At 48.2% G+C, this 25,730-nt stretch overlaps 8 protein-coding genes across 8 annotated transcripts; 5 read left to right on the forward strand and 3 right to left on the reverse strand.

Moving 5' to 3' along the window:
• Positions 1–455: 455 nt before the first annotated feature.
• Positions 456–2,316, forward strand: FOIG_10992 (uncharacterized protein; the record flags this gene model as incomplete). The annotated part of the gene is made up of 5 exons (XM_031211521.1): positions 456–786; positions 911–1,191; positions 1,241–1,440; positions 1,502–2,079; positions 2,132–2,316. The coding sequence occupies 5 exons, from the start codon at positions 456–458 to the stop codon at positions 2,314–2,316; spliced, it is 1,575 nt and encodes a 524-aa protein (XP_031058705.1).
• Positions 2,317–3,120: 804 nt separating this feature from the next.
• Positions 3,121–5,153, forward strand: FOIG_10993 (uncharacterized protein; the record flags this gene model as incomplete). Its single annotated transcript, XM_031211522.1, has 5 exons — positions 3,121–3,155; positions 3,207–3,230; positions 3,572–4,053; positions 4,223–4,419; positions 4,479–5,153. The coding sequence occupies 5 exons, from the start codon at positions 3,121–3,123 to the stop codon at positions 5,151–5,153; spliced, it is 1,413 nt and encodes a 470-aa protein (XP_031058706.1).
• Positions 5,154–5,472: 319 nt separating this feature from the next.
• Positions 5,473–5,862, forward strand: FOIG_10994 (uncharacterized protein; the record flags this gene model as incomplete). The annotated part of the gene is made up of 1 exon (XM_031211523.1): positions 5,473–5,862. One exon carries the CDS (start codon positions 5,473–5,475, stop codon positions 5,860–5,862), a length of 390 nt encoding a protein of 129 aa, XP_031058707.1.
• A 1,611-nt stretch (positions 5,863–7,473) lies between these two features.
• Positions 7,474–11,517, forward strand: FOIG_10995 (uncharacterized protein; the record flags this gene model as incomplete). The annotated part of the gene is made up of 5 exons (XM_031211524.1): positions 7,474–7,554; positions 7,637–7,824; positions 7,884–9,727; positions 9,778–9,953; positions 10,009–11,517. 5 exons carry the CDS (start codon positions 7,474–7,476, stop codon positions 11,515–11,517), a joined length of 3,798 nt encoding a protein of 1,265 aa, XP_031058708.1.
• Positions 11,518–12,677: 1,160 nt separating this feature from the next.
• Positions 12,678–16,439, reverse strand: FOIG_10996 (ATPase; the record flags this gene model as incomplete). The annotated part of the gene is made up of 6 exons (XM_031211525.1): positions 12,678–13,325; positions 13,399–13,611; positions 13,665–14,606; positions 14,654–16,040; positions 16,076–16,098; positions 16,377–16,439. 6 exons carry the CDS (start codon positions 16,437–16,439, stop codon positions 12,678–12,680), a joined length of 3,276 nt encoding a protein of 1,091 aa, XP_031058709.1.
• Positions 16,440–16,777: 338 nt separating this feature from the next.
• On the reverse strand, positions 16,778–17,227 carry FOIG_10997 (uncharacterized protein; the record flags this gene model as incomplete). The annotated part of the gene is made up of 1 exon (XM_031211526.1): positions 16,778–17,227. The coding sequence occupies one exon, from the start codon at positions 17,225–17,227 to the stop codon at positions 16,778–16,780; it is 450 nt and encodes a 149-aa protein (XP_031058710.1).
• Positions 17,228–18,727: 1,500 nt separating this feature from the next.
• On the forward strand, positions 18,728–20,198 carry FOIG_10998 (uncharacterized protein; the record flags this gene model as incomplete). Its single annotated transcript, XM_031211527.1, has 4 exons — positions 18,728–19,250; positions 19,362–19,496; positions 19,551–19,708; positions 19,761–20,198. The coding sequence occupies 4 exons, from the start codon at positions 18,728–18,730 to the stop codon at positions 20,196–20,198; spliced, it is 1,254 nt and encodes a 417-aa protein (XP_031058711.1).
• A 3,550-nt stretch (positions 20,199–23,748) lies between these two features.
• Positions 23,749–24,711, reverse strand: FOIG_10999 (uncharacterized protein; the record flags this gene model as incomplete). The annotated part of the gene is made up of 2 exons (XM_031211528.1): positions 23,749–24,458; positions 24,519–24,711. The coding sequence occupies 2 exons, from the start codon at positions 24,709–24,711 to the stop codon at positions 23,749–23,751; spliced, it is 903 nt and encodes a 300-aa protein (XP_031058712.1).
• Positions 24,712–25,730: the final 1,019 nt, after the last annotated feature.

Consider the following 25,730-nt stretch of genomic DNA (forward strand, 5'->3'; position numbering starts at 1 on the left):
TTTTCTTACACGACTGTTACCAGTGTCTAGTGCTCTCGTGGGTCGGTTGTCTCTCACCATCAGATAGAATTTTCTCTCCTCTCCCTTATTTTTCTTTTTTACATCTTAGCATTCCGCTCTTTTTTTTTCTCTCTCCATCCCGTCCCCGCCTGATACGTTAGCAAGAGGGAAAACATACGACTCGCCTGCTAGTTTCCTTGTCTCTGCTTCAAGGTCGTCTGCATCTGTCTCATTTTTGCGGTTTCTCGCACTCGGCATTCTAGACATTGGAGTGGCTAACCTTGATAAGTTGCTTGAGCACTTATCGGTGTCGCGTTTTGACATTGGCGCCCAAGCAAATAAAAGAACATAGAAGCAGAGGTGACTAGAGATTTCCACGTCGACTTTTCGCGTGCAATCCCTCGCTACACCTACTCAACGTGCTTCTTCAGATCTTCCAATTCACGTCTTTGATCATGGACGCTTCAGAACCCAACCAGCAGGCATTTGTAGACGAGGCCACCGAGGCGGCGCCGCATTCATCTAAAACGCACAACGATGGTGACCAGATCCTCGAGAGCCTAGGCTATACGCCCCAGCTACAGCGTAACCGATCAACCCTCCAGGTTGCCTTCATGGCCTTTGTCCTTGCCTCGATCCCTTACGGACTTGCAACAACCTTCAACCCACCTGTCACTACTGGAGGTCCGGTGAACATTATCTGGGGCTGGGTAGCCGTCTCGGCCATGATCATCTGCGTCGCTGCGTCTCTTGGGGAAATTACGAGCGTATACCCCATCGCGGGAGGTACTACTTCCCACTGCCTTGCCCACAACATTCTTACTGCTGCTCCGTTGCCTAGCGGCCGAGTATCCTGCAGATGAAGTACTGTCCATGTTTGACCAAGGACTGACCGTTTCCTCGTCTCCAGGTGTATACTATCAAACCTTTATGCTAGCGCCCGCCCATTGGCGCCGCGAGGCTAGTTGGATCTGTGGCTGGCTGTTCGTTGTTGGTAACATCAGTATCACTCTATCTGTGACTTTCGGCACTACATTATTCATTGTCGCCGTTATCAACCTTTTTGAAGCCGCACCCGGTGTAGGAGTCCTCGCTGGCGAACCATACCAGGTATATTTAATATTCGTTGGTGTCACCGTGTTTAGCAATGCTGTCTCAGCTCTGGGCAATAAGTGGCTGCCATGGCTGGATGTAAGAGCCGTCTCACCCCTCTATCGCCTATCTTCGACTGACTCTTTAGACGGCCGCCATTTTCTGGACCTTTGCTGGTGTCATTGCGCTCATGATCTCCATTCTCGTTCTCGCAAAGGAAGGCCGTCGCGACGCCAAATGGGTCTTTACCCATTTTGAGAATAATTCTGGTTGGCCCGATGGATGGGCATTCTGCGTTGGACTACTTCACGCTGCATACGCTACGTCTTCAACTGGCATGATCATTTCGTCTGTGTTCCAATCACCTTGATTCCGACCTCTAGAGCTCTGGAAGACTGACCATTTATAGCATGTGCGAAGAAGTCAAAAAACCCGACACCCAAGTCCCCAAAGCAATGGTCGCTACTGTCTTCATCAATACACTCGCCGGCCTGCTCTTCTGCATCCCCATCTGTTTTGTCCTCCCCGACCTGAAATACCTTGCCAGTCTTCCCTCGGCTCAGCCTATCCCTCCGACCATCAAGGCCGCCGTTGGATCCTCCGGTGGTGCGTTTGGGCTGTTATTGCCGCTAGTTGTTCTGGGTATTATCTGCGGCATCGGCTGCATCACTGCTTCATCTCGCTGCATCTGGGCGTTTAGCCGTGATGGAGCTATGCCAGGAGCCCAGATTTGGGCGAGGGTCAACGAGCGGCTAGACGTTCCTCTCAACGCCATGATTCTTAGTATGGTTTTGCATTTGCTGCTTGGCTTGATCTACTTTGGGTCGTCAGCGGCATTCAATGCCTTCTCGGGTGTCGGTGTGCTAACTCTTAACGCTTCTTACGCAACACCGGTCGCAATCAACCTTCTCACCAAGAGGCAGCAAGTCAAGGGAGCTAAATTCCCGCTTGGCAAATTCGGATATGTCGCTAATTCTGTGGCTGTCGGTATGTGTTTGTTTTCTCTCAAGCCCCTCCTTCCATACTGATATGCCTGCAGCCTGGTCCATACTCGCAATCCCGCTCTTCTGCATGCCTCTTACTCTGCCAGTCACGGTGACCAGTGTTAACTATGCTGCTGTCCTCTTTGCTGCCACCTGTCTTATCTCGGGCGGCTGGTATTGGGCGTGGGGCTACAGACACTACTCAGGGCCACCATTCGCCACCGGCGCACATCTAGAATAGAATTGTGTGCGTCGCTATACGTCCTGCTGATTTTTGATGATATCATGGTTCGCCTGGCGAGCTAATATTTACTAAAAAGAAAAAACCTGAAATGATTCATCTCTCTATCTTCCACCGAGAGTCTAAAGGATGCGTGGAACGAAGACCACGTCAATAATACATGTACCATGTACAATAGGTTGTCTCTTTTGTCTTGCGTATAATAAATTAAATTGTCAAGGCAGACAAAAGCAAAAGACCGAGACAGCACCTTCCTGGTAGACATACTTGTCGCAGGCGTTGATGAGAATGGAACCCCAAGGGTAACTGAGATCCGTCGCCTTCTCTTCTTCTACCCGAAAACCCCAACCTAACCTACAAATTGCTCTACCTACCCTGTATGTCAATGTGATGAATTTGAGCTTTTTTCAAAAAGGCTTAGTGTCAGGGGTGCTTTACCGACTAGTGATCCACATTAAGGAAGCTAGCGTACAGTGACAAAGTGTGGGTATGGGTCCGGGGTCCAAAATCCGGAGCTACGGGTGCTCCGGTTCTCCACCAGACATTTCGCCAACTCAACTTTCCATCAGCTACGTCAGACTTCAAGACGCCTTGTCTCTTAATGAATCATGAGTTATCTACTGTTTAACTACTGTCATGTCCTGTAGCCTCGCAACTTTCATCGCAACTGGCTTACTGCATTTAACCCTCAGAGGAGTACGCCCTACTTACACCACGCCCTGAGCCCACTGGTCAGTAGCATGGCCGATAATTCTTAATTAGATGCCGTCGCCGAAAGAGAGCTCTCCGCAGGGCCTACGCAAGATGCATCCTCCACTGCTCTTCCTCTTCGCAGGGCGGTAGGCTATATCTCACTTCAAATTTGGCCCACTCCACTGACAACTCCCCAGTGTGAAGCTTGTCGTTTTCGCAAGGTAAGCTGAATTAAGATACACCATTGGATAACCTGCTCCCCAAGTCTTGTGGTGTCATTCATGGATTCCAACAAGCCACTTTGCAGTGTTTGAGCAATATCTAATATGAACTTCAGATCCGCTGCGATAGAAACTGTCCCTGCTCTCACTGCTTACAAGCAAAGATACCCTGTATCAAGAGTGTGAGAAGCAGAAGAGAGAAACGGAACCGGGCGTCAGTGTCCAACAAATAGTTCGTTCCTCCAAACTCTTTAAGCTTGCGTTGCTTCGTTCAAAATGGCATTACTGAAGCCGCCGTCTCATCCATCGACCTCGCTAATGTTGAACCACGTGTCTTCCAGCGAGCAGAAGATCGACCTTAAAGATCACCACCTCGAAACCATAACCCAACTACTACATGATCTTCAGACTCTATCGCCCTCTCCTGGAGCTTGCTCTACTACGTCAATGCCCCCTGCCCCCCTTAGGGTTGACACTGCAAACCCTGCAATCATGGCATCGTCGTCAACTTCAATCGACGGAACATCCAAGCCGACGACTGTAGAAACCCCATTCATTGTTGAAAGGTTGTCTGTTGCCTCCCATTCCGCTTTTCCCAGAAGCTTGCCTCAACAGGCGGTTCACAATGGGCGTTTGCAGGGTCTAGATCTCGATATAAATGAGACACTAGACTCACTGCACTGCATTCTTGGCGCATTCAGACAGCAGACCTCAAAAACCGAGATGTCTTATCCTCTCGCAGAACCATCACTGCGTCCTTCTTTTCGTGGACGTGAAATGCCACCAATCGAGAAAGCAGTAGCTCTACTGCACAGTACCAAAGGTAAGCAATTTATTCCAGGTCTCACGGATCACTTCTACCTTAGGTTCTCACCCTTGATTGACTCAGAATCCTAATCTTAGCCAACTTATTCGAATCATCAGTATGGCTTCATGACCTTTTTCCGTGGGAAACCTTTCCAGTATTTGCCTTCGGGTCTACTTTTCTGAAGATTTCTCCGAGGCCGACTTTATCATTGCCAACTCTGGCCTTTTACAACTATTTATTGAGAAATCTGAAGAAATGCCCGACAAGACTGAAAGCCTCAACTATGCCCATACATGCCGCACTAACCTTGAGACAGCACTGGTTAACTTGCCTCTACATCTACCTGCAACTTTGGACATGATCTCAGCCCTCCTACTAGGCGTGAGTAATTTACCCTTTCACTCCAATATAACCCACTTTATCTCACAAGAAACACACAGGCTTTCCATACCATCGAAATCTCAAAGCCATCACTTTGCTGGACTTTGTCGTCAAAGGCATCTGAGTTATCCCAGACTCTCGGCTACCATCGGATTCCTTCTATAAAGGAAGGTGTTGTCGCCGAAGAGAAGAGGCATGCGCAACTCCTCTTCTGGTTCACGTACTTCATCGATAAGAGCCTGTCGCTACGCTTAGGGCGGGCCTCGACGATTCAAGACTGGGACGTTACCACCCCGATGATTTCAGAACCTGGCACCTGCTCCCTAATTGATGTTAGCATAACTATGTGGATCAACACGGCGCGATGTCAGGGCAAGATCTACGAGAGTCTGTACAGCCCAGACTCTATCACGCAACCCGATCATGTACGGAAATCTCGAGTCCAGACGATCTCAAATGACCTGTATAAACTAGCGCGGGAAGCCTGCCACATGAGGGTGAAGCTTGCTTGTGATTGTGGCCAGGCGCAGTTGGGCGTTTGGTTTTTAGGTCCAACTGCTAACATGTTCAATGATAATTACTTCCAGAAAGCCAGGGACACACTTGTTCACCGCCTGATTGAGTACATGACTCTCTCAGATGATGTCTTACGCCTATCGCTCCTCATCCTAGTGTATCGCGCAAGCCCAACTCCCCCAGGATCCCCCGTCCGCCTTCATCCCAGACTGCCTTGAGGCAGCGAGAGCTACGCTCCAACGACACCAGGATTTCGTAACCACCTTCAAGGATATTACCTCCACCTATTTCACCACATATATACATTGGTGAGTAGAGGCAACTCCTTACATATCACCACACCGCATATCAAGTTATACACAGCTCGCACAAAACTTGGCCAGGACCCTCTTGTTTGCCCCTTTCACTCCCTTCATCGTGTTGTTTTGCCATGTTATAGAATCAACCCAACGTGAAGAAGAGGATCTTAACCGTCTTGACGGCTTTGTAGCGTCAATAGAGGCCGTTGCTCCAACACTCTCAGATTCCGCGTCCAGAATGCGCAGACCCTTTGGGGTCCTTTCTAAGATTGCGCAGCGTTATACCGTTTACCGGTCCTCGACATTGAGCCGAGAACAGGCCCCAGCAGATGAACACGCCAGTTTGAATGCCTATCTTACTGCATTAGGGTTCCCCCAAATGAACCAGGAGAACTGCCAGCAACAAAGCACCGAGTTTTCGTCGGTCACAAACCAGGATGTCAATATTCGACAGGCCCTCGATGGTGATTTTAACAATATGCCGGGAGTAGACGGTCAAGGAGGAATGCTTCTGACTGCGTGGATGGGCCATACGACGGAGCTGGGAGAATGGTTCGAAGTGAATCAACACATGATAAACATGCTTGAGGGCCAGGCTTCATTAGACTTTTCGTTTTTAGGTCAATAGAAGAGTACGACTGTTACGGATAACTGCAAGTTTTCAGGTCCAAATGGATTCTGGGAGCAGAAGCTAGGGTGATGAAGTGAAATGCTGCAATTGCGCTAGAGAGATCTGAACCAAGGTTACCTGACCTAAGATGATCGCCAGCCCCTTTCCCCTAAGGCTGAGGTTGATGGCTTGGCATTTCCACCCACAATACTCTGACAGGGTTAAGAACCGAATGGAATGACGGAGACATCCACAACAAGTCGCCAGTAAGAGATTCTGGGGGGTGGTATCGATTTTCACGCATATATGCACCGTGATGTTAAATCAACTACTACGTAGTACATAGATTACGGAGTCCGCAGTCTCAGATTCCGCGCATGTCTGCATCTGGCAAGGGAAGAGATAAAAATTGCAACCGTCTTCTAGTGCGCCACTTGTAAGACATCAGACCTTCTGTTGCCCTTCCCCTCCCGGAGGCCTCGCTAGCCTTTCCGGCCAAATATCCGCCTACATGGCAAGTCGAGCTGGTATGTTGATATCTGTACTCCGTGGATAAACGCAAAATAACGGACGGTGCTTTTCACGACGAGGAGTTCGATTGATCGTTGCAGCAGCCACCGAAGCCTAAGTTTCACCTTGAAAAAGAAGAGAACGTCATATCTGAAAGGCGAATGTCGGATTCCGCGGACGCCACGGGATTTAGTGTTCGCACAATCCGTGTTAGCGTATAAAGCCTAGAATGCGGAAGCCCTTAGCATCCCCATCTTTCTCTCCCAGACTAAGATTACGCCTCGCCAATCAGACGATCAGATGCTTCGGTTATTCGTACCCGAGCCGCTATTGGTTCATCCAAATATCCAGTGTACTAGTATCTATTGTATGTCATGCAGGGTGAGAGCCGGAAAATGCGGAGGCCGTAACTCCCGTCAGCCTTGTGTTATTTAGTTGCATGTTTCGGAGAATGATATCCTTGTTGATATTTGACCAAGGTAATCTGCAGTGGAGGGGGGCAAAATGTATTCGACTCCCTGTTTGCTTGAATCCCGTGACTAGCCTAATTCGCTAACCTACAACTATGCTGCAGGAAGTATGATTGGCTAGCCTGATGAAGTTTGTGTAAGGCTGATGTTTTATACTCTTATTTAAGAACTTAACTAGGCTATTCAAGGACTCCGAGCTAGCAGGAGATCGCCTACATTTTGTCTCCCACTGTAGGCAGTACGGAACTTTTTAGGTCCTTTTTCGCTCCGGGAAATAAGGTAGTGGGTCGCCGCTTCTGGTGGGCCTTACCCGGCGTCTGTCATCTGCGTCCCTCGACGGAAGATCGGAGATCGGTAGACCCGAGAGTGCGGAAGGCTCAAGAGACAAGACTGGATCTCAAATTCTACTTACTTGTTATCCACCAAGGAGTTGGTTTGCATACTAACAAACAAATCTACAAGAAAGGATGAGGTTTCGCTCCCCTCAGTGTTTTTGTTTCTCATCTGCCTCACCTTATACGCAGCACACCCACGTCCCTCCTTACTAGTTGAAGCCATCCAGTGATCATCAGCGTTTCCTTTCCTCCAGTTCTTCAAAGCTTGATTATTTCAGACCCTGACTGGATCCAAACCCTGAGCCATAGGCACCATGGGCGTCTCCGAGAAGCCACAGGTCCCAGGACCCGACCAAAATGGCGACGAAGACATCGGCGCAGGCGAAGGATATACTGTAGGTGGAACGGGAGGGCTCAACCAAGCCCTCTCTACTTTGATAACCGGGACCTGACTGCTGACGCATTTTCATTCTGCAGAGAATCTTCCGATATGCCACCTCGACTGAATATTCCATGCAGGCTGTGGCTACATTCTGCGCTGTGGGCTCTGGAGTTGCCATGGCCATGGTCAATCTGGTGTTTGGCCAGTTCATCACCATCATCACCGACTATACCACGGGAAAATCATCCCCTGCAGGATTTCGCAGTGATGCAGCCAGACTCGCGTACGTTGTGCCACGAGTAACATCGACAAGGTTTTAACACTAGGCTGACATTGAAACAGGCTGTACTTCTTCGTAATCGGAATCGCTCGATTTGTCGCTAGCTACGGATACAGTGTTCTCTTTACACTCGCCGCCTATCGTATCACTCGAAACATTCGCTGCGTCTATGTCAGAGCCGGCCTTAGCCAGGAAATTGCCTACTTCGACTCTGGAATCGGCGGGTCGATTGCCATGCAGGCAACTTCTAACGGCAAACTCATTCAGGCTGGCATTTCAGAAAAGCTGGGCCTCGTGGTCCAAGGATTGTCTTGCTTTGTTGCCGCCTTCATCTTGGCCTTTGTCACTCAGTGGAAGCTGACTTTAATCTGCTGTTGCATTGCTCCAGCCACTCTTATTACTATGGGTGCCAGCTCTGCCTTGGAAGCCGCGATCGAAACCAAAATCCTCAAGGTCCACGCACAGGGCGGCTCCTTCGCAGAGAGTATCCTCTCGAGCGCTCGAAATGTCCAGGCCTTTGCTCTTCGATCACGACTTGTCCGAGAATTCGATAAGTATTTGGATGAGGCCCATAGGCTTGGCAATAAGAAGAATGCGCTCCTCGGCTGCATGTTTTCCGTTGAGTACTTCATCATCTTCGCCGGTATTGGCCTGTGCTTCTGGCAATCTATCAAGATGATCGCTACCGGCGAGGTAGACAAGCCTGGCGATGTATTTATCGTCCTCATGTCGGTTATCATCGCGTCTGCAAGTTTGACGTCCATCGCTCCCTACTTGATTGACTTCAGTCGAGCTGCTTCCGCCGCGGCCGAGATTTTCCGACTGATTGACCGCACATCGGCCATTGACCCATTTTCTGACGATGGAGAGCAACCTACTGAGATCGAGGGCAATATTGACTGCGACAACCTTAGCTTCAGCTATCCCATGCGCCCCGGAGTCACGGTACTGGAAAACTTCTCCCTCCATATTCCTGCTGGCCAGGTGACAGCTCTCGTTGGAGCCAGTGGGTCCGGCAAGAGCACAATTATCGGCCTTATTGAACGATGGTATAATCCAAACTCGGGCTCTGTGATGCTAGACGGCCGACCAATCGATAAGATGAATGTCCAATGGCTCAGGAAGCACGTTCGTCTTGTTCAACAGGAACCAGTCTTGTTTTCGGGCACGGTCTACGACAATATTGCAAACGGTCTCATCGGTACAGCGTGGGAGAACGACTCACGGGAGGAGAAGTTGGCGAGGATTCAAGAAGCTGCCAAGATTGCTTTCGCTCACGACTTCATTAGCGCCCTTCCGGCTGGCTACGATACGATCATTGGTGAAAGAGGCGGCTTGCTCTCTGGAGGTCAGAAGCAGCGAGTGGCTATTGCTCGAAGTGTTGTTTCGCAGCCGCGTATTCTACTTCTCGATGAGGCCACTAGCGCTTTGGATCCCCAGGCTGAGGAGATTGTTCAGAAAGCTCTCGATAATGTTTCCAAGGGTCGCACTACTGTCACTATTGCGCATAAGCTGGCTACGATCCGCAACGCTGATAACATTGTGGTCATGGACAAGGGCCGTATTGTTGAGCAGGGTACACACCATTCTCTTATTGAGGCCGGTGGTGCCTATTCTCGCTTGGTTAAAGCTCAGGATCTGTCAGCAGCTGCAAAGCCAGCTTTCGATAATGACTCCTCGACCGAAGGAGACGAGGATGAGGCCCTTGACGAACCAGCTGCGCTCACCAGGTCGCTGACACGGTACTCGACCACGACCAAAGGACGTCTAGAGTCTGACCTGGACCGTGATGACTATGATAAATTTAAGCGGGTTGGACTTATCCATACTGTGTGGAAAATTTTAAGATCGACTCCTGAGCTGAAGTACACGTATCTGTTGCTGGTGTTGTCCTGTATGGCCGCAGGTAAGACAAATCACTCGAAGCTCTCTGGGTTTACGCTAACACACTGGAAGCCGCTGCCTACCCTGGTCAAGCTATTTTGATGTCGCGGTTCATTGACGTTTTCAAGCTCACTGGCCATGCGATGCAGAAGAAGGGAAGCTTTTTCGCTCTGATGTTCCTCGCCATGGCTTGTGGCTGTCTCGTTGTTTATTTTGTTCTTGGATGGACATCCAACGTCGTTGCTCAGGTAAGAAACAGCCTTGGATACTTCTAATTGGAAAAGATTTCTGATTACCTGCTAGACATTGAACCACAAGTACCGAAAGGCAATCATCAACGATATGCTTCGACAAGACCTTCGTTTCTTTGACCGTCCTGAGAACACCACAGGCGCCTTGTCGAGCCGGGTAGATTCCTACCCTCAAGCTGTTTTTGAGCTCATGGGTTTCAACGTTGCCCTTATCCTGGTTTCAGTTCTCAGTTTGTTGTCATGCTCTATTGTGGCCTTGGCTTACGGATGGAGATTGGGTGTCGTTATTATCTTCGCTGGCCTTCCACCCATGCTGCTCTCGGGCTACGCTCGTCTGAAAATGGAAGCCCAGATGGATATCAAAATCTCCAAGCGATTCTCACAGAGTGCATCTATTGCATCAGAGGCTATAAGCGCTATTCGGACAGTTTCTTCCCTGGCTATCGAGAACTCGGTTCTTGATAACTACGACAAGGAGCTCCAGCACGCCATCTCCGACTCAGTGAAGCCAATTTTTCTAATCATGCTGCCCTTTGCATTCACCCAGAGCGTCGAGTACGCATTCCAGGCGTTGGGCTTCTGGTATGGATGCCGCCTGGTCTCCACTGGGGACCTCACCATGGTCAACTTCTTTGTTGCGTTCCTCGGAGTGTTCTTCTCCGGCCAGCAGGCGTCTATTCTCTTTGGTTTTGCCAGCAGCATGACGAAAGCAACCAACGCTGCCAACTACCTCTTCTGGCTCGAACAGCTTAACCCTTCCATCCGGGAGACGGACGAGAATCGCGCCAACGGCCCTGAAGGATTCCAGTCCCTCGATGTCGACAAGGTACAATTTTCTTATCCCTTGAGGCCTGACACTCAAGTTTTGCGTGGCATCAATCTCAAGATTAAGAAAGGCCAATTTGTTGCTTTTGTCGGTGCCTCGGGCTGTGGAAAGAGTACCATGATCGCCATGCTGGAGCGTTTCTACGACCCAGTCCGTGGCCACCTTGTTCTGGATGGCAAGAACCTGGATGAGATGAACCCTTGGGCATTCCGCAAGGAAGTCGCCCTCGTCCAACAAGAGCCCAAACTCTATCCTGGTACTATTCGCGAGAACATCGCCATGGGTGTCCCCAACGAAGACACTTCATCAGTATCTGAAGACGACATCGTCCAGGCCTGTCGCTCCGCCAACGCCTGGGATTTCATCTGCTCCCTACCGGAGGGCCTCAACACTCCCTGCGGAGCCAACGGTCTTCAACTTTCGGGCGGTCAACGCCAGCGTATCGCGATTGCGAGAGCGCTTATCCGAAACCCACGCCTGCTTCTTCTCGACGAGGCTACTAGCGCTTTGGACACGCAGTCAGAGCGAGTAGTCCAGGATGCCCTCAATGAAGCTGCCAAGACGGGTGACAGAATTACGATTGCTGTCGCCCATCGATTGTCGACCGTCCGCCACGCCGACATGATTTGTGTCTTTTATAATGGCAAGATCCTGGTGACAGGAACACACGATGAGCTGCTGGCTAGGAGCGACATGTATAAGAAGATGTGTGAGGCGCAGAATCTCGGGCATTGACTGCGCTAGTTAGAGGTCTTACATTCTTTTGCATTCCTTTCTTGTCTTAATGCACTTTTGTTTATAAATAATAGATTATCGCAGAGGCAGACCTGCCGGAGGCAGTTGCGTTTAATGAACTACCCAAGAATGCCTAGAAAAGCTATTTAGAGTGACGATGATCGACCAGTTTCTAATAATAGACCCCATACCATCTAAGTAGAATGAACTCTTTTGAACTTAGGTTCGATGGAGATACATTACGCATCGGCTAGTTGCGGCTATTGATAGAACGTCCACTATGCCGCGGAGGCTCACAGAGTCTGGACTTGGGTTGTATGCAGGGACTTGAATAGCCGTCTTGCCGACCGAGTTATGTGCAACTAGTGGAGGGCCTTGAATCGAAGTCATTCAATATCATGTCAGCTCTAATATTCCCAAATTTCATACTAAATTAGTACCAACGAAATAGTCGCCGAGGCTGTCCTGCCCTCCTGGCAGGTGATCTTCGAAATTTTGATATCAACATGGTGTATCTCCCCCACGGCCCTGGTAACCGTGTAGGAAGGCCGACTAGCACTGTCCAAGGCCAAGTGGCAGGGAGACTGCCGTACGGCAGCAGTCAAGGCCACCGCTTCCTGGTCACTCAGCTTCTCGCCGTGGTCATAGTTGCAAGTCACATACTTCTCTCGGTGTAGGCAAGCTCCAACGACCTAGAATACATTGTACAGCTTTCGCGATATTAGGCCGTGGAAATCGTCACGGAAGTATCGAGACAGTGGTGTATCCGCACGCTGTCCAGCCCGTTGCACATTCCAGGAGTCTGATAATGGTCTTAACATCAAATGTAGTTAAAAAGTCAATACTGACAATGATGCTGCAAATTACTTTCAATGCAACTTGGAACCATTTCTTCGTATTTCAAAAGCGGATAAAGAGACAATTATATTAGATATAGCGGGAGAAGCGAACAATTAGCTAAAGCAAAAGAACAAAAAGAAAAGAAAAGATGTATGAGGATTTCAGAACAATACAAAAAAATCGAAAAAGAGTGTTGCATAGCCCTGGGGTAGTATAGTCTAGGGTGTGAGCGGACATGCTCTGTACCCTAGCGCATGTAGTTCTTGGGCGGTGGAATTATCCGTTGCTTCTGACTGGATCATGATTTAATAGAAAAAGGTCTAACTGCTAGTGGACTTCTTCACCTTCGGCACATGCGCGAGCCAGTAGAGGAAGACTGCGGCGCCAAGATTGAAGATGACGAACACCCACATGAGTCCAAAATCCCTCCAACGGTTATCAAAGTTAATGTTGACACCATTTAGGAAGTTTTTCGTCTGGTCTAGCTGACAAAACTCACACAGAGAGGTATCATCGCGATCCCGCACGAAACCACCACGATCTTTGATGTACTGCATCATGTAATCACCGCACGTCGAACCGTTGGGGGGTTCGAACTGCAAGTATTCGTTCGCAGCGCAAGTTGCTTTGGCGTTAGCTAGCGCAGTGCCGAGGAAGCCCTCCACAAAGTAGGTGAAGGGGTTGCAGCGGTACATAAAAATCCAGAAGCCAGGCATTTTGTCTGGAGTAGCTACAACGCCGCAGAAGGTGAACATCATGATGGTCAGGAGACCAACAATACCTCCAGCCACCTCAGCGCTGTCTAGCCCTGCAATGGCAAGGAAAGCGAAGCTGGTGGTGAAAATGAAGAAAGCCCAAGTAAATAGAAATATGGTTGTGCTACGCGAGTGTTGTGTACCAGTTTCACGAGCGTTGCGGTAGAGACCCATGGGAAAGTACCACAGGAGGAAGCTGAATACACTCATCGCCTTCCATGCGTTAGCTCTGCTGAAAGATAGACGAGGTGCCACTGGGACTTATGGTGTTGTAGGAAAGCTCTACCACAATGTTGGCCACAAGAAATGCCGTCCATGAGTATGCCTTCGCTGGACGTTCACGGGCCTCGTACATCATCCGCTGGGATACAAAGACAGGCATGATCTGATCAACAAGCTGGCTGAAGACAGTCAAGAAAATGAAGACACCAAACATTAGGTTCTGAAGTCTACTCTGGGTATTATTCGCGTTGAGGAACGATAAGCCGATGAAGATGGCCTGGCTGATCAGTTTCTGTATAGTCCAAAAAAGTAATGCAAGCTCAAACTTACTGCGCCAATTGATAAGAAGGCCTTAGAATAGATGTAGGAAGGGCTACGCCAGTACTGCTGGAAAGCACGTCTAACGACCTCTTTGAACTGCAAGCTGTAGCTCGCAGCAAACTCTGTGTAGTCGGTAGAGGAATTGGCAAGTTCCTTGGTCGGCTGGACTGGGCTCGAGGAAAGACGACTGAGTTCGCGCTGGACGCTTTGATATTCGGGCGAGGCGCGCCAAACAGCTGGCCAATCGATGTATGTACGCACCCCAGGTGCAGCACCAATTACGTTCAGCATGTATTCGGCAGGATTGGCGTCCAAAGGTAACGGAGGACCTCCGTTTCGAACGAAGTAATCAGTTAGGATGTATGAACTTTTACCAATATCGCCGAAGTAGACAGTCTTGCCGCCTTTTGCCAACAAGAGAAGACGGTCAAATCTCTGAAAGAGGATAGCAGGCGGTTGATGGATCGTGCAGAGAATGGCTTGTCCGGCCTTTGTGAGTTTCTCCATAAGATTGCAGATTGACCACGAGGTTTGACTATCCAGACCGGACGTTGGTTCATCGAGAAAGACAAGCAGTTCAGGCCGCGAAGCAAGCTTGACACCAATAGTCAATCTCTTCCGTTGTTCAACGTTGAGCCCTTCACCCGGAGTACCAATAATGGCGTTGGAATATTCATGCATTTCGAGAAGGTCGATTACAACATCAACGTAGGCGACCCTTTCGGCATTACTGTACTTAGCAGGCTGGCGAAGCAGAGCGCTGAATACGAGAGCTTCCCTAACAGTTGAAGTGTGCAGGTGAAGGTCTTGTTGCGTGACGTAGCCCGTTTTCCGCTGGAATGACTGATCTCGAGGACTGCCGTCCACGAGCATGAGCCCAGTAACAACACCCATTGTAATTCGGCTTGCAAGGGCATCAAAGAGCGTTGTTTTGCCTGCGCCAGATACTCCCTTGAAAATGTTAGCTCGATAACTCAAACTGTACCAAGATGACATACCATCAGAGCAGTGAGGGTGCCTGGCTTTACCCATCCATCCACTTGATCAAGAATGGGGCGCGTCTCGTTCCCAATCTTGACATCGTAGCAAACATTGGGCCAATGGAAAATAGATGTCTGAGACTTGATGTTGGCGGGACCACTTTGGGCCTGCTGCGCAGCTACCACTGCACGCGATGGCGTGGCCTCAACATCTGCGCGGAAGGCCTTCTTACGTTGGGCCATTGCTTTTCGTGTAAAGACCAGAACCTCACCCTTGAAACGTTCAGAAGCAACATATTCGGTTGCGATCAAGTGACAGACAAGAAAGAACACCATGTACGCATGCATGATCCCCAAGTTCCGCCAGCGATGTGAGTTAGCGTAGCCGTATGAAACATCGAGGTATGTCGTGCCATCAACAAAATCTTGTCCGGGTTGCGATCCAGCAACCGCGCAAATGCGCTGCCTTGGGGAGATGGAACCATATGAAACGCCAGATGGAATAAACATGGCGCAGGAAAAGGTACGTCCAACAAACTCGTTCAGCATCAGGCTCTCGAAACCATAGTGGACTGGGTTCAGCCATCGCAGCCACGCCAGCCAATTCTGCATGTTTTGGACCTTGATAGCATACCCCGTGTACAGCATGATGACAAGTAGGATGGCCGAAGCGGGAGCGAGAGCCTGGGCGATTGTCTTAGTCAGTGAACCCATCAACCGAAACATCATAGACATTGTCAATGTGATGACGAATATGTTTAGCAAGAAGAAGAAGAAGGGTCCTGGTTCTCGACGAAGGTTTGTCATGAAGTAGATGATGATATTATTGAGGATGCAGTTGACGACCTGGTACGGCAAATCGCAAACCATAGCCGCCAATGCTTCAGCGCTAGGATGGTACAGCGCGTATCGAGCATGTTTCTCAACGACTTTTCTTTTGGCGTAGAGGGTCATAATTTCCAACATACTGCTGAATGCGTTCATGAGGACCAGGAAGAAAATCAGGATACCGCGCCGGGATATGGTGGAAGAATCAGGCTGTAAACTATAGAAGATACTGCTGACGATCAACGCCTGAAGCAAGTTCATAGCGAACATGGTTACAGTGGTGCTGGGATCGCCAAGAAAAAGCAGCCAACTCCGCCACAATGTCAACTTAACCTGGCCCCAGTAGGACAGTGTGAATGGAGAAAGAGAGCGCTGGTTCTTGGACTGGTCCTGCTGTCGGGAAGCCAAGAAGTCATAGTAGTGCTTGTCGTGGAAAGCATGTTGCTCAATGTAGCTGGTGATGCTCTGGTCGAGCTGAACACGAATTTGGCTGTTCTTCCAGACTTGAGCAAACTCGTCAGGTGTTCGTGGTGCTTTTCCTTCGAACCCAGAACGAACGATTCGTTCCTGGTGGCTTCTCATAGAGGTCAGGAAATCTGCCGACCTTCGTACAGGACAATAACTTTGTCAAAGACCTGTTAACACGTTAGAGATCTCCAGCAAGACAATACGCGCGGCAGAGTGAGTGCACAAAATGGGGAGTTTCTCGTACATTATACGCGTCTTGCGAGGCTTGGTAAAGCGCGACGCACGCAGTGGTTCCGAGAATATCAGCCTGTACACGGAGAGTGCGGCAGAACTCAAGAGCGTTGGCACTATCGAGGCCTCGTGTACTATTATCTCAGCATTATAAAGGAGAGTAGCTCAGTGCAGCTTCGGCAATAGTAACACGTTTGCGTTCGCCTCCGCTTACACAACGGATAAAGTCGTCTCCAACTCGGGTCTTCATTGTATGTGCGATCCCGAACATCGCCATTGTCACATCCCGCAGATGTTCGGCATACTCTTTTCGGGAGATATTATCGGGGATGGTTTGAGGACATCGAGCCCGTGCTGCGAAGTATAAAGTATCCCCAACAGTCATATGGGGAGAATGAGCATCGACTTCGGCTGTGTGCCACGAAAAACAGACCTCATTTGCTGGGCTGTGATACATCGATAGTTCATCGTAGAATCATTGTCGACGTAAAGACCATGCGTGTCGCCGGAAATGGTTTTCAGCAGGGTTGAGCAACCTGAGCCGGGAGGGCCAGGTACCATAAGCATCTCTCCAGCCTCCACAAGACCCTCCAAGCCCCGAAGGATATCAATTCGCTATGCTTGTTTCCCCCGAAGGCAGTTGATCATGCTGATTGCATCTAGCCAGACGTTACCAACGGTCTTCTGGAAGTCTGTCGGCGTACCGAATCCATGAACGCTGAGGTTTCGAAATGCGATGCCGCTCATACGGGGAGGCGCGTCTCCACTGATGTTTTCTCGAACATTGTAGAAGGCCTTTGCCCACTTTCTGGCGTTGAACTCTTCGCTGTGGGGGTCGAGAGGTCCCTCGGCTAGCACCGGGAATAAGCCGTGAGGGCGATGCGATTGTGATGTGAAGCGGCGCGCAAGTTCATGAATCTCTTCCTCCATGTCAGCGTCGCGGTGATCACTCGCTGATTTGGCGTCTTTGTCTCTTGACTGAAGTGTTGTTGAACTCTGCTCGGCACGGTCAAGTTCAGACTCAGTCCCCGGCTTGTCGAAGCCACCTTTCTCTGAGGGTGACATGCCTTTCTAGGCTCAGACAAAATGGCACAGAGCCCAATCCATATGTCAGCCAGAACCGGATCGAAGTGATTAAGTCAAACGCGCAAATATTGTTGTTGGTGTGAAATGAGACTCGAAGAACATCTGCTCTTTAAAAGCTATAACTGGCAATTAGTGGTACTTTAGCTCGTCAGTATTTCGGCGCCTTATCAACCCGCAAGTCCGCCGAAGTAGTCTCAGTCGCATCTTGGCTGTTTTGGTTTCGGAGTCCGAACTACAGAGTGAGAGTCCGGCCACGACTGTAGGCAACGATCTCTCGTTCAACTTCTCATTGCTGTGCTTCCACTATCTTGGTCAGTGCAAACTCCCATGCCCACTGGACCTCCTTCCCCTGAAATTAGATCACTTATAGCGGTAGGTGTCTTCACTCATGTTTAAGGTCATTTGATTTAAGTACCTTTCGTTTTGGGAGTTTAGTATTTTCCTAATGAATAGGATTTTTCTTATTTCATTTAGCCCCTGACCTATGATTTAGTCTCTCCTAGTAACTAATTGCTGCTGGTTCACCTATTCCATTCCCATCACCTGTACGGAATACCGTTGAAAGATTCTTCAATAATTGCCCCTTCTCCAGCTGACAGTGCTGTGTCACAAGTCAGAGGCTGATGTACCAGGCACTGATCTCAATCTTGGCGATGGCTATAAAACTCCACTCTTGTTTACGATGAATGGTTTCTATAGGTACCCCGAGTGAGTTCTGAACTTCCGGACGAAAAGAATTAGTCAGTCAATGGCCGTGGAGAGTTATGTGAGCGGCGGGCGGTACCCGCGGACTCCGGCAGATACCGTCATGGGGAGCATGTTTTAGGTGTCCGGACTTTCGGGACTCTCGGGACTTTCGGGGAGCGAATTTCCTCCACCACATTCCGTATAACCTTGGAGTGCCGCAACTTCGGCTGAGACCGTATTCCCATTCCGTGCTCACCACGGATCTCCGTTGTCCTCCCCCATCTCTCCGCCTCGGGAACTAGAGTAACGGGCCACTTGAATTTCAACGCTATAGTTTATGGAGATGAGTGCTATCGAGAGTCCTGAGTCGCCTGGCCCGGGCCGTATTCCTCTTACGCAAAGCAGGAAGGCTGTAAGAATCCGCCCCAAGCGTCAAAGAGACACATCTCCGGGTAGCTGTGCACTTTCGCTAACCATTACTACTGCAGTGTGATTTTTGCCGCCTGAAAAAGGTTGAGCTGCAGAACCCCTGCCTGGGCGCATCAAGTTGGAGAGGCTGACTGGATATTGAAGATACGTTGCGATAGGAACATACCCTGCTCCAGCTGCCAGAAACTGAAGCTGCAGTGCACTCATTCACCACGAGCACCTAGGCCGAAACGGAATGGAGTGCAAAAGACTATAGGTGCAGAGTAGTACGTTGAGAATTCCAATCCCTTTCCCTTCTTAGAATCTGACACCAGTTGCTATAGCGGGGAGAAGATCGACCTCATTGATAGAAGGTTGGAGCAGATGGATCGTTGTATCAGTCAACTCGCTACGGACGGGAACAATCGATCTCGCCAGATTACCGATGAACTCGCGTCCTCGAGCCCAAATACTGCGAGCCGCTCCGTTTGTTCGCCGCAATCGATCGATAACCAATTGTCAACCAATCCGGCAAGCCAGAACAACCTACCCGTTTGCATAGCAAGTCCGCACGTCACGGCATCTCCCGCGACTGAGGTAAGCTTTCCTACGGGACAGAACGAGGGGGGAGGATTGGTCTTGGAAGGCGGATCCTCGTTATCTGCCCACTCAACGCTGGCAATAGACTTTCTGGATAGAGTTGCTGGTGCAGATCGACGCAAGGGATATGAGTTTGAAACACGAGAGCTGTTGGATTCGCTCCGTCAGATTGTTCATGTAACCAAGGCGCAGTCCCTACATGCAGGAGGTCTCTTTTCTTTTGCGCGGCCTTCTGCTCCTCTGCGACCTAAGCCCGCTACCATGCCGCCAATCAAAGTTGCTGCAGCCGCGATCCGCAGTGCTGAAGGTACGTTCAGCTACGTGCGATATCCATCGCCCCTTTGCTTACTTGGCTGACATCGACATCACACTTATACTCTACAACGTAAATAATGACCATGCTGATTACCTGTCCCAGATCGACGTCTAATTACATGGCTGTTCCTCAGTGTACTACTGGGTTCCAAGTCTTTATCGGATATATGCCTGAAAGTATACTTTTCGGAGGACTTTTCTGACGCGGAATACATCATTTTGAACATCGCCCTCTATTGTGAGTGATAACTTACATTCCAGATCCTTGGTCGCCAGGACTCACTTTGTGCAGGCTTTTTCCGCGATGATACTCCTGAGGAACCTGAAGCACCAGAGAATTACAGGGAGGAATACAAGCTCTCCTGTCAGCAGAACTTGGAGACTGCTCTTTCGGGGCTATCCCTACATATTATTCCTAGCCACGACATGACCTTGGCTCTTCTTTCTGGCGTATGTGTATCCGTTGGGTCAACTGTCTAAGATACGAGCTCACTCTACGTAGGCCATCTATGCTATTGAACTGTCACAACCATCTATGGCTTGGACCCTTGTCCTCGCGGCATATCAAGGTGCGCACTTTCTTGGTTACCACACTAGGAAACCAGGGTCGTCTGCGTGGTGTGATACCTCAAGTAACTCCGGTCTCCTGTTCTGGGCAATCTACTTTCTAGAAAAGACATTATGTCTTCGCTTGGGGCGCTGCTCTACAATTCCCGACTTTGAGATCACTGTTCCATTCCCAGGTGGCAGCCCTGCTATGGACTACTGCAGGAACATGGTCAAGCTCGCCACCCTAGCTGGAAAGATTTATGAGAAGCTGTACAGTGCACAAGCACTTATTTCACTGAACAAAGATGGTGCCTTTCGAGTAATGACGTTGTCTCAGGAACTTGATGCAATTCACGAGCAGTCGCAAAATGCCATTGTAAGTTGCCAGTAGCACCTCTTTCAACTTTTCCCATCGTCATCCATGCTTTTAGATGCGTGGATAACAGTTGACCTCGTTTGTAGAGAGAATGGCATCAATCTGCTGTACACGGGCAACAACGCGCACTAATCGAATATATGTCTGCATCGGACGAAATCGTAAGGCATTCGATGCAGACGCTGATACACCGGACCTTGCCCGCCCCTGTAGGGTCGCATGTATCATTTACTAAAGAGTGCATTGATTCTGCCAGGAAAGCTCTTATGTGCCATCAATCATCTTCAATACTTCTTTTGGGGACACAGCCCAGCCTCTTATCATCATACATGAGTTGGTAAGTTGACAGATCTACATGACCAGTCAGTTCCACTCCTTCAACCTAACCTTGTATTTATTTTCTCAGGATCATCCTCTTCACGCCATTCGCCCCGTTCATTGTTTTGTTCTGCCATGTTCTTGAGACTGGAGATTGGGAAGACTTGGATCGGATGCAAAAATTTGTTAACTCAATTAAACCCGCTCACCCCGTCTCCAGCATTGTCTCGAAGCACCATCGCCTCTTCCAAATATTTTACGAAGTAGCTTTGCGCTACAATGAGTTGAAATCGACATCAAAAATGCAACAGAATGGCTGCGCAGAGGTTAGCACGGAATTTTATAACTGCCTCAACGCCCTAGGCTTTCAACCTCCCGTGGGAACGAGCGACATGGCCGGCGGCGCAAACGCAACGCTCAATGACAATTCTTACGAAGTCTCTGCGGATGTCTCTGCTGATACTTGTAGAGGAATAATGGAGACGGATCCGGCGTCACAGCTACCAGCTTGGTTCAATATGAGCCAGCAGATGATGGGATTATTAAATAATGACGATATGCCTTTTTAGATCACCTGCTTAAAATTAACTTGTCAGCCTCTGGCTTTTTTCACTCCCCGCCCCCTAACCATCTTTTTTGTCGTTTTTTTAATAGGGGGAGGGGGGATTTCGGCTCTTCTGTAATGATTGAGCTCTAACAAAATGTTAATTGTTATCACGACTCGCTTGTTGCTTTTCACTGTGAGACCTTGCGATGCAGTAAGCTCAGCCATATTACTTATACCAGTAATAATCACAACTACTATCACATTTGGCTTTTTTAAGTTCTTCTCAAGTTCTTTAGCTTATAATAAGGCAATTGATAGGGATACATGAAGAATTATAAGGGTGTATCGTCCTTAGGAACACTCTAGCTTTACAGCCTCTAATTTCTTTATTACTTTTTAATTAATAAAGGCAGAATTTTGCCAATGTTCCCGAAGTACCTGACCCTAGCTCTCTTTAATCTAAGTAAGCTGATAATTCAACATCAGTCTCTCAACCATTAATCATTAGGTCTCTTGTCATGCCCTAATCAGAGTCAGTATCAGTCAGTGTACAAACTGGCCTGTAATACGATAAGAGCATTTACTAATAGTTATTAGAATTTATATCCGAGACATTAGCTATTATATATTACAAAGCCTCTATCTATTATCTATAGCTCTTAGTAGAGTAAACGCTTCTAGACTAAGTGTCTTGCTGGATCTAGATAAATGCCAGATCTTAAATACGCCTAATAGTTGGACTAGTACCTTGGATAGAGGTAGATTAATTAATATAGATAATCCCTAAATCCCCTATTCTATTACTAATAGGGTTAAGCTGGTATCTAAATATTATAACCCTATAGCCTCTAGCTAATATCTAGTATAGGTTTTAGCTACATAAGGCATTAGAGGCAATGAAATTCCCCAGACTTGGCTCTGATTTTAATCTGCACTTGTATTTGTTAAACCAACCTACGAAGTCCACCATATAGCCTTCCGAGATATGCAGTTTTTAAACCCCGATACCATTGAAGCAGCTTTGAAAGAGCCTGAATCTGAACCGCAAAGTCTATCGAAGACTAGTTCGTTGAATGCTTGATATGTACAGATTAATGATCAGATTATATTGCAGTACTCTATTAATGATCTCATTGGCTTGCCTTGCCGGCAAAATTGCCGTAGCCAAGACTGATACTCACCGCCAACAGACAAGCCAGACCCCAAATCAAGCCCTGCCAAGAACCCCCGGCCAATCTCCCCATCCCTATAGCCAGATAGCATAGCAAAATCAAGCCTAATCTGTATCTCTAGAATACATGAATATATCGCAGGGAGGTCTTCGTGGCACTTAACCCTAGCTCCTTTTGGTGTAATGAGGACTACTATTGGTTTAGAGTATGGAAATCGTATCGAATCTAAACTAATAGATAGGTTAGTATTAATAAAGTAAAACCACCGAGTCTATGCCCTTAAATTCTTAAGAATAAGATAATATACCATTTATATTATAGTTTTTAAGTTCTTTGGTAACTTTCTTAATATTTTATAGGATTTACCTATATAATAGACCAGTATGGAATTTTTTATAACTTTATAATTAATTATTCTTATGTTATTATATATATATATATATTTAAGTTTATAAGTTAGCCTTAAAAGATATATCTAAGTATCTCTAAAGTCTAATACAATTTAAATATTAATTACCTCTTAGGAGATAAAGCTTTGTTAAGTTAATATTATTATAATTAGCTGCCTTAATTATAGCCTAAACATAGCTATATATAAACCAGCTAGAGAGCCTTACCTATTCTTTAGCTGGCCTTAATCTTCTTCTTACAACCTGCTTTAAAGGTCTTAAATTGACTGCTAAGGAGTTCCGTAGTAGCTTACGAGACAGCTTTACACTGGCTTGTCCGAGCCTCCATCTGGTCTTTACCCGTAGAGACATCTGGACACCCTCGCCCATTAGCGAGAAATGAGAGGTTCAAGTACATTGATCCGCATCAGGGAGTATCATGAAGGAAGATGTAACGGGTAGAGCGTCATTTGGGGGGAGAAGGAAGGTTGTTATGCGTCGAGAGTCACGGTACTAGATAGTAATGGCGGCTTGTAAAACGACTACCAGATATCGGCACGATGCACAAATTCTGCAGGACTCGAGTTTGAACATGAAGACTGAATTGAAAGCCAATCTCGATTGATAGCATTGATTGCTGGTTAAAGCTTATGACATCTCAACGAGACATATCAAGCCAACACACTGAAAAATCACAATTAACTCAAGCTTTTGGAAGGCAATATGATAGCATAGATCACATTTTGGCTGCAGTCAAATCTTATCAAGCATTCACAGCATCTATATACATATTCCCCAGGTCCGCGAGGGAGCATCAAGATTTCAGATCTGTATGTTGTCAAATGACACTCATCACTCGAATCTACCTCCTTTGATGGGAGACTCTCGCCAGATTCCAATAATCCAATCACATGTACCTTACGTGTGTCGCAGGTAGAGGAAAGCTGACGTCTGTATGCAATTGCCGCCTTATACTGTCGCTATTACTACAACCTTGAAGTTATTCGGCTCTAAGAAAAAGTATGTTCTTGTTATCCACTGTTGGAAAGAGCCAAATGTACTAGTAGACACCCTTCGCAACATCATGTACAGGTATTTCTCAAGACCCTAAAGCAATGTTAATGGTATTGTCGATCTCTTTAGCTCCTGCTGAGATGCGCTTCAGATGTGACATAGGCGAGGTCGGCACTATCTCTGTTCTGAAGTTCCTGGAAGACTTGTACGCGAGAGGGGTACCAAATGTAGAAAATGACCATAACAGCGGCCATAAGTAGGGCGTCGAAGATGTACAGCGTCCATTCGTTCTTGAGCGGGTAAGCATCGGCACCCATGACGTACTCGACGATACGGAAGAAGCACCGGATAAGGATCAAGGCGGAGGTTGCATACAGCATCATCAACATCCTTTCCCAATCAAAGACTAAGGCAGTGTTGGATGAACCAACAACTCTCCAGTTACTACCGATCTTGCGATAGCGAAGCTGGAAAATGATTGCTGCAACAACAAAGAGACCAAAGAAGAGGACTTGGATAACAAGACCGCCAATAACGATGTTCTCTCCCATTGTAGGGTCATCGCCAGCTGCCATCATGCCTGCTCCAGAGCTCTGGACCAAGAAGGAGAAGACATCGCCGACAACGAACAAAGTGGTCAGCCACTTGACTCGAACAATAGAGCAGCTCTCCCCCTTGGGACCAAGGCCGCGTATAATTCGTCCGAGGGTCATGTAGATCGAGGCGGCGAACAGGGAAGGCGGGATAAGCAGAAACACGGACTGGATAATATAAGGCCCAAGTTTTTCCGTTGCCTTGTTAGCCATGGCTCGACCGATGAAGCCAATGACCTCGACTATGACGAGAAATATTAGTGTTGGGAGTTTCAAACGCATGAGGGAGTAGGAGTGCTCACGAAAACCACCGATCACAAAGGGGATGCAGAACCACAAACGATTATGAATCATCTTCCATGTATGTGCGACAGAGAGCACAAGAAAAAGGATAATGAAGATAACGGCGGCTGGTATAGAAGGCACATAGCTCCAAAGATAAAAGTCGCCTTTGTATGGGAGGAGCTCTCCTCGTCGAACAAGACCTCCGTTCATGTTTGCGGTTGGAAAGGTGCCAAATAATGGATATCAGTCGTGTATTGTCCGGTAGCGAATTGTCGTACAGATAGGTGTCTTTGCTGCCGAATGAGGATCGCTTGGTGTGAGAATGAACGTGGAATTATTGTAGAGATGAGTGATTCAGAGTATGAAGGAATACATAAGATATCGGACTCGTGGGAGTATTTATCCATCTTTGAGAGGGACAGTCTGTATCTACCACGTCAGCGTCAATCATATCAACCTTAGCCGCTTTGGTCAATTTTACACGGAACCCCTAAGTTAAACAAACACGGCCTTTTCTTGGTAGCGGTCACCCCATAAAGCACGGTCTTTCTTAGCAGGCGAAGGCTCAAGTGAAAGCCCTGGTCTTGTGGGCTTTTTCGTTTACTTGTTCTGCGGGAAGATCACCCGGACTGCAATTCTCTGATCAACGGCTAACTTAATCTTTCGGCAACGCACTCCGACAAATGAAGTTGGTCGCAGCACAGAGACCGGGCTCAAAGATGTGAAACATCCGAGCAGATGGCCCGCTAACGTAAGAAAAAAGTATTCATACTCGTAAACGTTCTCGAAAGTGTTAAGTGCTCGTATTTCTAACTACCCGTTGGCTCGAGCCGGGGGGGGGCCAACTAAGCAAGCTTAGTTGGCCACAAAAAGGCGGGACAGTCACAAAACGGTGGGACAACCCCGCTCCGCCGGCTGTCGCGAATTTCCTCGATTTTATATGTAAAATCGACCCAAATCTAGACGCCAGTTAGCCAAAAAAGGAGTACTCTTGTCCAAGTGCATTATGCCTTTAAATGCAAATATCAGAGCAGCTCAAGCGGTGGTTTCTTCACGCCAACGACTCCAAAAGGGCCTCTCTCGTGATGCTTCTAATGTGATAAGGAAGCCTCTTTCAATACGCGATGCTGAGCGGCAGTACAAGGGCTCCCACAAGTCGTCCATTGCGCGTATCGTCAAGAAGCTTGAAGAAGCCAAAACAGCGGATTTTAGCCTGGTTCCTGAGCCAA

Source organism: Fusarium odoratissimum (assembly GCF_000260195.1).
Source record: "Fusarium odoratissimum NRRL 54006 unplaced genomic scaffold supercont1.20, whole genome shotgun sequence".
NCBI lineage: Eukaryota > Fungi > Ascomycota > Sordariomycetes > Hypocreales > Nectriaceae > Fusarium > Fusarium odoratissimum.